The 12,840-nt window shown below is 28.8% G+C and overlaps 1 protein-coding gene across 1 annotated transcript in view; it reads left to right on the forward strand.

Moving 5' to 3' along the window:
• LOC145314836 (uncharacterized) overlaps window positions 1–12,840 on the forward strand; it is a 43,962-nt gene that overhangs the window by 22,371 nt on the left and 8,751 nt on the right. Inside the window, exons 6-7 of the mRNA XM_080154917.1 lie at window positions 4,021–4,112; window positions 8,844–9,029. Of these exons, the coding sequence (XP_080011043.1) occupies window positions 4,021–4,112; window positions 8,844–9,029 (278 nt within the window). The remainder of the gene's footprint in view (window positions 1–4,020; window positions 4,113–8,843; window positions 9,030–12,840) is intronic.

Genomic DNA, 12,840 nt, shown 5'->3' on the forward strand with positions numbered 1-12,840 from the left:
AATTATTATGCTGACCATTACATACTAGAATGATCTCTGCAAAAGACAACCTCATTTTCCCATAGTGCAAACCTAAATATAAATATTTCATCAATACAGTTAAAAATGTTTTATGTTTTTTTTAGTATTTGTTTACTCTACGAGTTTAAAACACAATACGCTTTTCTTTGGACTTTTACCGATTAAATAAAAACATTCATAACAAATTAATAATACAAAAAGATACAAACATTTTCTTTGCTATCCACTAATATTTTCAAAATTTGCAGTTTCGTGTGAGCAGCAAAGTTGTGAATTCAAGGTTTCAACTAGAATTGCATATTATACCCATACTTTGTGCTCCACACATTCCATTGATAAGACAATGGCCATAAATTGAGGTACATCCCCAATGATGCTAAACAAAAATATTCCTTCTGTAAGTTACAATGAGTGGTTGAAACGTTTGAACACTCAACTTAATGAACCGATCAATCCAAATTCAATAGAGTCCCCAAAGTTTTTGAGCCAACGAATAAGAAAACGTAATTAAAAACTTTGGGGACCAATGTTCCTTCCCTCCCTGACACATTCACACACAGGTATGGGGGGGTTCAAAAATGATTTTAAAAAATTATATCTGCATTTATACAATGTATACCTTTGTACTTTAATATTTGCAAAGAAAATATTTGTCTTTACTAACCATTAAAAAAGTACTAGAATAGAGAAAGAAACAGCTATATTTAGTATTTACCTTATCCTAGTCATCAATGGCCCTATATGAAGATATGATACCGGCTATAGCTGAGAAGTCAAAATATTTGATGGATTAAATTTTTTGTCTGCAAAACTATGGGTCACTGTGAAATAAAGAAGGTGTCTTGGGTATAGCTATCAATCTAATAGATTTATTACTCAATCAGTATCCATGTAACTGATGTAATTCAACACTCTTTTAATTTAAAACTGTATGTAAATATGTCCTTTATTGAATTTATTATTGGAAGACACCCTGAACAAAAACACACCTTCACGCCTTCACACACACACACATACACCTTTCAGCAAGTTATGTTAATAATCAACTTTAATTTAGTTTAAATTGAGTTACAAAATCAATTCAAATCCCAGGTATAGGATTTATTTTCAAACTCCTTGCACACTGTATATAGGAAATACATGATATTTATGATTGGATTATTTCATAGAAAGATAAGGGAAAGAAAAATATGAATTGTATAAGGAATATGTAATCAATGCATATTATTTCTCTAGGGCCATAGATTTGCGACAGCTCAGGTTACAACTTTAACAAAAAAAATAATTTTTTGGTTCCATGTACCTTTGGAAAAGTCAATTAATTACACTAATAGATTCTGGATATTTTTAAAAGAAAAGCAAGATTTTAAAATAACAAGGATGACATAATCCATAAAGGCGAAGATATGAAACGGCGGGAAAAACGAACATTAACACTGGTATTTTGTCAGAGCTGATTAATTAAATCGTGATTCTAAATCGTTCCTAACTGGTACAAAAATCTCCCTGCAAGGTTAGAAATCGATAGGAGAATTCCAACAATCCAAAATTAACGATAAGAGCTATCCGTCTCGGACGGACTGTCCTTAATTATAAAAAATCTTCGCTTTTAAAAATACAGTATTAGAAATAGTTTAACCTTATTCTCTGGCAGTAAGAATATCTGTGCTAATAAAATTAAAATAGCAAAGTTAAACTAAATAAATGTGATGATTTTTTAGAATGCTCAATGCACCTTTTTTCTTTCAACAGGATTAAAACAAATTTCACTAAACACAATTTATTGCTGAAACTTTAAATGCTTTCCATTTTATTGCTAGGACTTTGAAAGACAATTAGAAATTGTTTTTAGCTAAAGGAAAAAAGGAAACAAATTGTAAATCTATTAGAAGAAAAAAAAAAATATTGCAAACTTTACTTTTAAAAACCATATTTTTTAATATTGCTTTAAGTTCTAAACTAAGGAAAACAGCCGACTCCATAAGTCTTTCAATATCAAACTGTAAATCCTTAAAATAAACTTCAATTCTCTCGATTTTATAGTCAATTTGCAGCTTTTATTTAGAATCGAATCTAGTTTAATTATGTATAAAACTGTCTGAAAACTTTAGAGCTTTTTTTAAAAAAGGGATAAAAATCAGCGATTGGTCCATTGGGTATGCAAATCTTTAACATATGTAAACCTAATCATTTTGTTATTCCATTCCCAACAACTAGGTCCTACCTGAACTCTAGATATCATTGAGAAAACAATCTACATATTAATAAAAGTTTGAAAATGAAAACTGGGCCAAAACTCTTTTCTATTCAACACACTTTTCTCATTTTAAGACAATAAATTATAGAATCAGAAGTGGGAGGTAGGGGTGTTCATACAAACTATCTTGAACAAAACTTTTTATAAAAATATTTTTTTTTTGTAAAAATGGAAATTTTTCTACCCATCTAAAATAAATAGGTCATTTATTCCCCATATATCGCTTTTATCAAAACAAGTCATGAATTTCTCAAAGTGTATTAAATATGGAATAGTATATGAAAATGACACTAACCATAGAATGTCATATATATTATCTCTGCTTCAAGTCTGTTTGTTCAAATAATGCATAAAGAAACTTTCCTTAGACTGACTTAAGATTTACCTTTGGATTAAGAGTAGAGGTTCCAAAAGGAAAATCAACTATCAGTTGTTTAAGCTTAAAGAAGAAGAAAGAATATAATAAACGTCTTAATAAGTCTTTTTATAATAACACCTTATTTTACAAAAAGGTTTGCATATTATTATTAATTATAAAAGAGTGCAGAAGTTTTTTTGTCTGTCATTTACACATTTAACCTAGTCCCCAAAGTTCTATAATGATATTTTCTTATTAGTTGACTTGGCATCTTTGGGAACTTTTGAAAATTTTTGATTTGGTTTATTCATTTAGTTGAGTGTCCAAACGTTTCAACCAATTATTGTAATCTACAGAAAGGTTAATTTTGTATATCATCATTGTGGATGTATCATATAAATCAATGTAGTGGCAATTGTCTTATCCCTTTAGATCTCTGACTACATTTAATACATAATGTAATAATATAAAATACTTTTCCACCTGAGTGAATCAAATTAGATAAATTATTTGTCAAGCTCTCATCAGGCTTTGGCAAGGACAGTGGTCACAAATGTTTATGTTTTCTGCAAATTGGATTAAACACAATTACGTAATACATTTGGGTAGCTATAAATAGACTTTATTTATTCTTTTTTTTGAGATTTTATAACCTAGTCTCTGGTGGCTTATAGAAGAATTTATTTGTTGCATAAGAACTTTTTAAACAGATTTTTTAAGAAAGAGTCTATCCTCTCACTTTCATAAAAGATATTTATTTGGATAAATTTGGATAAAGTAAACACTTTCACAAAAGATATTTATTTGGATAAATTTTAAGTAAAGTTAAAAATCTATTTTATATTAAGAGTTCTGTCGAAAACAAGGTAATTTTTATTTATGTATTTTGAGTGGTCTTATATTCGAATTGTACTGTTTGCATATAAATAAAATATTTATATTAGTCTTGCAAATAAATGAATAAAAATGTGTTTTGCTAACTTGCAGAATAAAGAAAGTGTGTTGACTTTAACCTAAATTTATTGAAAGAAAATTATTGGTATTACTATTGTAAAGAGAAAGAAACTCTTAATCTATTATTGACTGTCAATACTACCAAAATACTTTTTCCAATTATTGGCAAGGCAAATAGTTGCCAAAATTTACTAAATTATATCAATAATAATTTAAGTGTTGTTTCTATATTTGCAAAGGTAAATGAACTAAGGTTTTGCAAATTTAGAAAACAAATACTTTTGAAAGTCCTTTAATTAATAGTTTTTCAAACAGGTTTTGATAGTTATCGAATTCTATTTTAAATGTTTTAGAAAATTAATTGCTTAATTGCATATACAAAGGTTTTAATGTAAAAAACACAATTCTAAATAATGATTGTTGACCCCTGCAGTGAGGCACAGTTGGAGGACGCTGGTCTGTTTGAATGTCAAGTCTCCACCATGCCTGTCAAGTCATACTTTGTCAGACTTAATGTTGTAGGTAGGTAGTAACTTTTTACGGTATGGCCTCGAAACCGAAAAAAAGTCAATGGATTAGAACCGGTTCTCAGCCATAATGGAAAATCATGTATAGCGATCATGTATAAGTGACAATTTTCCACGAACATTAAATTATTAAAATTAAAGTTTGGTTAGTAAGGGCATTCGGCTCTTCGGAGTAAACATAACTTGTTTCAATCATATATTTTTTTTCATTTCAATATCTGTGGAAAGCTGTTTGTAATAGATGCGATAAATAACTATTATTACTTAAAACTGTGTACCCAATCTTACCTGTAATTAGAAACTTTCAAGAAGACATTAGCCTTCTGTGCTCAAAAACAAATCTATCATTTAAATAAAATTTAAATCATAAAAAAATGTTTTGATAGTCACATAACTTCTCAATTGCAGTTCACTTTCAACAAATTTGACAAAGTGATGAAAATAAAATCTAGAGAAAAATTACTCCGGTAAAACTTCCTATAAATCAATTGTTCCTCTTTTCACCTGAAGAAAAAGTTGAGTCTTTAATCATTACACTCAACTCTCTCTCGAGCTTGCTGCAAAAAGAAATAAGTTAGAGATATAGAGAAGGGGTGATAGAATAAGAGAGACAAATGCACCATCTGGAGTGTTAATAATTAACTAAATTTGATTATGTTGAGTGCAAGTGCAAATGTGGTGCTTTCTCTTTCTTTGGTTTACCCAATAAGGGTTAACAGGTTAACTCTCAGATGTGCAAAATATCTTTTTTAATAATTATTTTTAGCAAATTTTTAAAAGAAATTTTTAAGAATTTCTGTCAGTTTATGTTTTTGTACCATTGACAGATATGGCTTTTTTTACAGAGAAGCTTAAAAGTCCTTGAAATTTCTTACTTTTTATGAGAGGGTACCTTCAATCCGCCCAACCAAGAGATACCCTCCAGCTGTGACCAACAACTTAATTAATTCCAAAAATATATTTTATTTTCAGCTTATCTTATCCAGGATATCGAGGGGCAACACTTCATAGTAAAGAAGACTTTTTTTATGTCCCCCCCCCCCCCTCCAAATATTATTTTAGAATTATTTCGCTTGTTGGTTATACCTTATTCCTGGAAATCCTCATCATTAAAGTTTTATTAAAATAGGATTTAAAAGGGGTAGGATGATATAACAGAAAAAAAAATATTTTAAAACTCGAGCCTATGCCAAAAAGTTTAGTGTGGTGCTTGTGCACATGAACTACACTTACAGAATAAATAACAACAGCACACAAATCATTTATTATAAAACTTAGACCAACATTTAACCCTAAAAAACAGCAAGTATATATATTGCGAAAAGCAGGACATGACATATTTCCTACAAGAATAATTAAAGAATGGAAGTCAGATAATCAAAAATTAATATCTAAACTGATTCTATAATCAGTTTAAAACAGTTTAAAAATTTAGGGTAAAAGCTTGTCACTTGACCGACCATAAATGTAGAAAAGCTTTGCTAATAGACCGTTATTTTTTGTATGATCATATAATATCTAAAAGACTTACTTTTGGACGTTTGACATAGGTACCATAGGTAACGATAAAAAGTTGACTTGATAACAACAACTCAAAATTTAATAATCAAAATTGTTAGGATTATAAAAAAAAATTTGTAACATAAAAGAAATTGGCTGGAATTAAGAAATACCTAGAATTTTTAGCAGCTGGATATTTATTAGACTTACATTTTGATAAGTATGGAAAATTTACTAAGAGTTAATTAGTAATTATTTGATGTTTAAGGTATAAATATATATTGAGATATCTGAAAGAATGTAAGCAGAAAATGGTTATATAGAAATTTTTTAAAAATAAAATGAAACTATAACAGTAAATCATATGTAGTAGTGTGTTATCAAATGTCTTTTTAAAGTCAAAGCTATACAAATCAGACTTAATTTCCTAAAATCAACTAAGCTAATATTAAGAAATTTTGAAATGAAAATGAACGTGATATATATCCATGTCTTTTTTTTATTAAAAATAGATTAAAATACATTTTAACTTAATATTATTACTAATTTCCTCAAAATATGCTAACAAATTATATAGTTCAATGTCCCTTATAAGATAATTGAAATATCAAGTCATCCAAAATCTATAAGGATGCTTCTTCAAAACAACATAACTAAATAATTACGCTTTTATAGCTAAAATAATGTCTAACAAGCCATTAATTATTCATAGAAAATAACCGAATTAAATGAAAGTTTGCAAAAATGAGTGTTTGCGCATAAATTATTTAAATGTTTCTGATTTGCAAGAACACTTAGTTCAGTTTAGATAAGATGATCAAATTTGAGAAAATGAAATATTGAATTCAATAAATCATTCAGAAAAGGAGATGATTATTCCAAAAAAGGACAATAATATCCAAAGTAATAATAATCTTTTAGTTAAAAGATCAAAATGAATAGTAATAAAATACTAAAGAAAATAGGAAATTTAAGAAGTTTTTTGATCTAAAAATGGAAAGTTTAACTTTCAGAGGAGGCAGTACCTTACTGTATACCTTCCTGATAAATACATAGACATCCTGTTACTTCATTATGTAGAATAAAAAAACTCAAGTTTTATTTTAAACAATTTTATTTGTCAAATTCACGATTATAAAGTGATTTTTGTAACTTATATGATTTTCTGTCTTATTTTCTCAGAATAAATATATCTGTTAATGCTAATATCTATATCTATGAAACAATTGAAAATGATTTCAAATGCCAAATCATTTTGTCAGTCATTGACATCATTTAGGGATCAGTACTTTCATCTAGTAGGAGGTGAGAGGATGGAATGGTGAGTATCGTTATTTTAGCCAGCTGGGAGCATCATTTTATGAAATTCTGGTGCAGGCAGCATCCAAGTAATTATATATCTGCTACTATACCTTTAAAGAATGAATTATAATACAATTAGTTTTTAATTTACACCCCTGACATCTATATGAGCTTTAATGTAAGGTGGAGGAAGGGGCAGTAAATAGCCTGAGCCATCACATGACTTAAATCTAAAAATAAAGAAGTCTATAACCATCCAAGGACTAAAAATGTCCTAAAGTGGAGAACTTAATCGTTACAAGGGTTAACGAGATCTTAGCTGACAAACAAAACAAAAACTAAATATATAGCCTAAATAATCTAAAACTTTGTTAAAACTAACATAAGAAATACAAATCTTTTTATACTTTCATGCTGGGAATAAGAAATGTTTCATAACCAAATAAAATATAACAAGAAAATTATATTATTTAAATTTTAGAGTTTCACATGTAATTTAATAAAGAATAACAATGCTCTTTTTCCAAATAAAACTATCTATAAGTGTAAATAAAAGTTTGTATATAGTAGAGATAAGATTAATTGGCAAAGTTTAAAAAATAGATACCAAAAAATTGCAACAGTTTATTGCTTGTTTGCCTAAAATTATTCCCAAAATTTGTGCAGTTTATTTTAGATCTCTGTGTGTTAAATATGTTGACCTTTCTGTATGTGGGATAAAGCAAAAAAGTAGTAGCTGGTAATATCATATAGTTATGTTAATTGGAGCAAAATATTTAAAATATATTAAAAAATCTAAAAGCAATTGATAAAAAGGATGATTTATTCGAAGCTCAAATTTTCTTATTTTTTAGAATTTTTTATTAGGGCTGTTTTAAGAAAAGGTGGCTAGCTCTTGGGAGCAATTTTATTTGCAAAAAGAAATGAACGACCTGGCTAAAACACTGTACAAATCTTAAAACTAAATAAAAACAATTTATTGGCTTGGCTTGGATAATTCCCTACACTCAACAGTTCATTTTCTTGCATAACTTCGCATTTATTTCTGCAATACTATTTCTTCTTATATAATTTATATTTCGACTTTAGATTTATACTCTAGCTGCTTTGTTCCTTGTTATTTGGGGATGCAAGATGATTGTTTCGCCACATTAAATAGCCTAAAACTAAGATATAACAAAGCTGTACCACACAAAAAAAATTATCAGGTCATATTTTACTTTAAACATAATTACTTTCTACCAAATATTATAGTTTTTATAATTCTAACTTTACCTTTATTTGAGATACAGATACAGTTGATATATGGCCTTTTTGAAGGAAGGCGGATGCTACACATAAAAAATTAAAATTAAAAAACATCGACAACGACATGGTCGAACAGATCAAGGTTGATTAGTAGCAGCGCTACTTAACACCATGTCTGTTTTATTCCCTTTTGATTAATAGACATATATCATAATATAAAAAGTTGAAATTGAAATAATATTTTTCATGTTTCACTTTTTATTAATTAATATATAATAGACTTAATGCAACTATATGTTAATGTATGAATTATAGTTATTTCTTTCATCGTATTATAAACCGCTTTCCGCGGATATAGAATGTACAATTATAAGATTAAAACTAGTTTTTTTTAGCCCCGAGGTGCCGATGCTAGACATAGTTTTTTCGTATGGATGAGAACCGGTTCCTATCCACCGGATTCGAGGGAATGCGAGAAAAAATATTATTGAATTATGATTCTATTAAATTTGTATTGAAATAGAAGAGTATAAATTTACTTGAAGTGTATTACTTGACCTAAAATCCAACAAAGTTTCCTTACTCTCTCACGCTTTACTCCAAAGTTGAACGCTACATCAGACACAAATACAAAGAAAAAATCTTATGCTTGCTGCATAACAAAATTTTCTTACAGAAAAAGTACCCAGCAAGTTTGATGAAAAACAGCTTGACGCTCCTCTTCAACCAGTTGCTATCCAAAGACATCTAGATGAACTGAAAGGTTTACGCGGCCAGCAACAGCTGGATGCTCCAATGAAGCAGGCAACTGTTGGCAGCCAACGGATCCATGCAAATAAACAGTATTCAGCTGAACACAAAGGTTTAAAAGTTTGCTGTGTGTGTTGCTTTGATTTGTTCTGCTTGGTGGATGGACAGTGTTCTAACAATACTAACAATTTATAATGTGTTTTTATGATTATATTAATCCGATTTGTATTTTGTAGTAGTGCAACAACAGACCTCTGTTATGGACATGGTTCATCTGATTTTGTTTCTATCCATTTTAATTATTAAAAAGAGTCTGGAAAATGTTTCACAAGAAACAACAGATCCGATCAAATGTAGAACTTTAAAAACGTGTTTTTAAATAAACATTAGAAATTACAAACCAAAATAAGTTAAGTTCCCTAAAAGTGCCAATGAAGCACTGAGATCCCATCTTATTTTTACAAATAAATAACCCCTGAGGAAGGCCCTAACCTCTAAACTGTTCTAATGTAATAAACGTTAAAATATCGGACCCCCTTTTATGATAAGGGGGGTGGGGTGAAAGGGATTCTGTTTCAAAAAAAAAGTTTTTTTATATTATTTTTTTTTAAATTTAAGTTAAAATTGGCAATTCAAAGTATCATTAAGAAATTTGTTTTTGAGAATTTCTTAGAATTATGACAAAATGTAGCAACACTTTAATACAATGTTTGCAAACTTTGTCTAAATTAAGTTCATACCGGCCAGCAAAATTTCTGTATGATTTATATACCCATGCAATTTAATATTAACGACAGAACTTACATGGAAAAATTAACATAAATACAAGAGACGTCCAAGGGGAGGTGGTGGGTAATGTTAACCCCTGCCCCCCCCCCCCGTCCCAAAAGTAAAATCTTACTATAAAAAGCTTGTACGTCCTTGTAATGTACCTGAATATATTTTTGTAATCTTTCATTTGTTATTTAGTGATTTATTTTTGTAAGTGTTAAACATACCAAATTTGCAAAGTAATTATAATATAATTTTTTTCGTATAAACCTGTAGAGTTCTGTGTGTATTTAAAGACCTTATTTTACCATAATGTTTTTTTTTGATTAACCATTAATTCTAACAAAAAAAAGTAAGTCAAGGAAAAATTTTCATTAAAGATAAAACTATCAGCAAAAAAACTTATATTGGGATCAGAATTTTTAAAATTAATATCTCTTTACGTATTTTCATATTTTCTCAAAAATAAATAAAAAAGGACAAATTATTTAAGAATAAATTGCTTAATACATTGCGAATTACAGATAAAGAGTGCAAATAATTAGATACAAAAATTTTGCAACATTTTTGCTTTCCACAAGACTTGCACTTACACACCTTCTTGCACTCTACATGTGTCTGCTAAAATAGATAAATATTGTATATAAGTAGGTGTTAGGTAATAAAATAAATTGTAATATATTTTCAATAATTTGCAATATAAGGTTCTTTTTTGCACATAATAAAAGAAAAATTCATGGTTACGGGTGGCGATCACAAATAAAAGTAGCAGAGCAAATTATTTACATGTTTAAAAACACTCGCTACTCCCAAAGATGCCACTAAGGGCACTTGAATGATGGAAAAAGGCCTGGGTCGAATCTACAGTTTTAATTTTAATTGATAAGGAAAAGGTTAATTTATATTTAAGGCGATTTCTCTCCGGAGGTTAGTGATACCCTCAAAATAATTCCAAGCCTTCTCAGAACCATATCGGTTCAGCGGCCAGAGAGATCCTTCGATGCAGACAAACAGACACGCACCCTGTTAGTTCAATATCTCGTTATTTTAAACTTAGAGGCATTCTATACTCCAAAAGTTAATTTTTACTGTCGTCTAAAATATCTTATTTCTGTACAAAATATATATACAGTTGTGTACAATATTTGTTTGTATACAAGAAGATGATTTATTTATAACAAATTATTATTTGGTATATACATTATACATGTTGTGTATTGGGCTGAGCAAGATTTGAATAACAATAGCTTATCAATCAAACAAGGAAATATCTCAGGTAGAAGGACAATTATTTTATTATAGCGCAGTAATAACAAATTTAAAAATATTTGTGACCAGAAGTGTGCACAGGGTTTTGCGAAGTGTCTGCACGAACAATTTCGACACCCCCCTAATTAAAAAACCGAGGGGGTTTGATCTTTTGGGGGTGAATTGTAGACAACAAGATGTGTGTAATTATTGTGTTAATTGGGTTGATACACCCCCCCCCCCCCTCCTGGGGTGTCTTTTTTTAAATTGACACCCATCGTGTAGATCCTTGTTAAAGGGAGTGAACACATAAGAGGGTTTATAAATCTTCCCTAAATTTGCCAGTTGCCGTTTCATCAAACCTCTGTTTGAATCATATTAACTTTTAGTTTTGCATAGGAATATTTATATTTTTTATTAAAAATGTCCTCGTTTTTCCCAAGTTTATTTCCAGGTTTTATTTTTCTCACCCAAACTTACATCAGTTTAAATTATTCAAGATACGTACACCTTTAAATTTTAATTGAAACTAAATTTAAAGAAAAATTCCAATGAAATTTAAAGGAAAAATAAGGGTATAGTGAGATTGTATTCTTTTTTTGCATCAGATTAAACTAAACAGGATTTGGTTAATGGTTTTCCTACAGGATAAAGAAATTTCAAATTTGAAGTGATTTTTAAGTTCATTTCTAAGAAGATATCACAGAAAGAAAATTTTGATTGATCTTTTTTTATTGATTGTTTATTAATATCATTAGGGCAAGACTATCAGTAACATGACTAAAAAGGAGAATATATATTAAAAATTTATTAAATGATTTATTGTATTTGAAAAAAGTTACCAGTACTTTCATTCCTGTTTCATTCTGCATTTAGTTTAGTACTTTGTTTTCTAACTCAACTTGTAAATCTCTTTTTTCCTTCATACTACTGCAATGGATATAGGATATCGTAGATATTATGATTGGGGAGAATTTGTCGTCAATTCAGTTTGCTAATATGGACCTCAATTATTTGCCAGTTCTTTTATCCAATAGGAGAAGAAGGCATTGGGTAATATATTGATAATTTAGCCAGCTGCGAGCATCCTTTATCAGAGTATATGAAATCTGGTGCAACATCCATGTAATAATATATCGATTACCACTTCCTTTTGTGTGTGTGTGTGTGTGCCAGTGTTTCATACTACCGCCGGGTCACTGTATTTTACAGAAAAGAAATATACACGAGTATAAAAAAATTTTGGTTCATGATTTTTTGTTTTTTCTCTTTACTTTTAGTAAAGAAAATAATAGAAGGAAAAGAGATTCAATTAGTCTATGATAAATATTGAATAAATAATTTGATAAATTTCAGCGATCATAAATGGAAACATTTGAAATTTAGTCTCATAATAGACTATTGTCTATTTTACATAAAAAAATAATATATTGAGAAGTACTTAGTTTAACAAAAACTTTTCTATGCATATTGTATTTAATAGAAGGCATATTACATATAACTAATTGCCACTTTTCTTTATTTACATTTTCTTGCAGTTATTTCATCAATCAATATGTAAAAAAAATAGCCAACCTTGTACAGCTTTATATATTATAAATTTGACAGACCTTACCAGTTTTTGTAACTAATTAAAAAAACAAATTAACTTGAATATGTTTTGTTTATCCTTGTTTTATATAAATGCAGAAGGTATATTCTCCTATTTTACCGGTTGTCTTGTAAATAGGATGCACAGAGTAACTTGATTAGACAGGTTTACAACTAGTAACTACATTCTAACAACTAGTGATTCAATAAATAGTTACAACTTTTATCTAGGTAAGAAGTTTTCAAAGAGTTTATGTAACTTATGTTTGAATGGGTAAAGTAAATAAAAAAAGAATGTTTTTTTATTTTGGTTT

The sequence above is a fragment of the Acartia tonsa genome, chromosome 3 (genome assembly GCF_053477335.1).
Source record: "Acartia tonsa isolate MP-2025a chromosome 3, ASM5347733v1, whole genome shotgun sequence".
NCBI lineage: Eukaryota > Metazoa > Arthropoda > Copepoda > Calanoida > Acartiidae > Acartia > Acartia tonsa.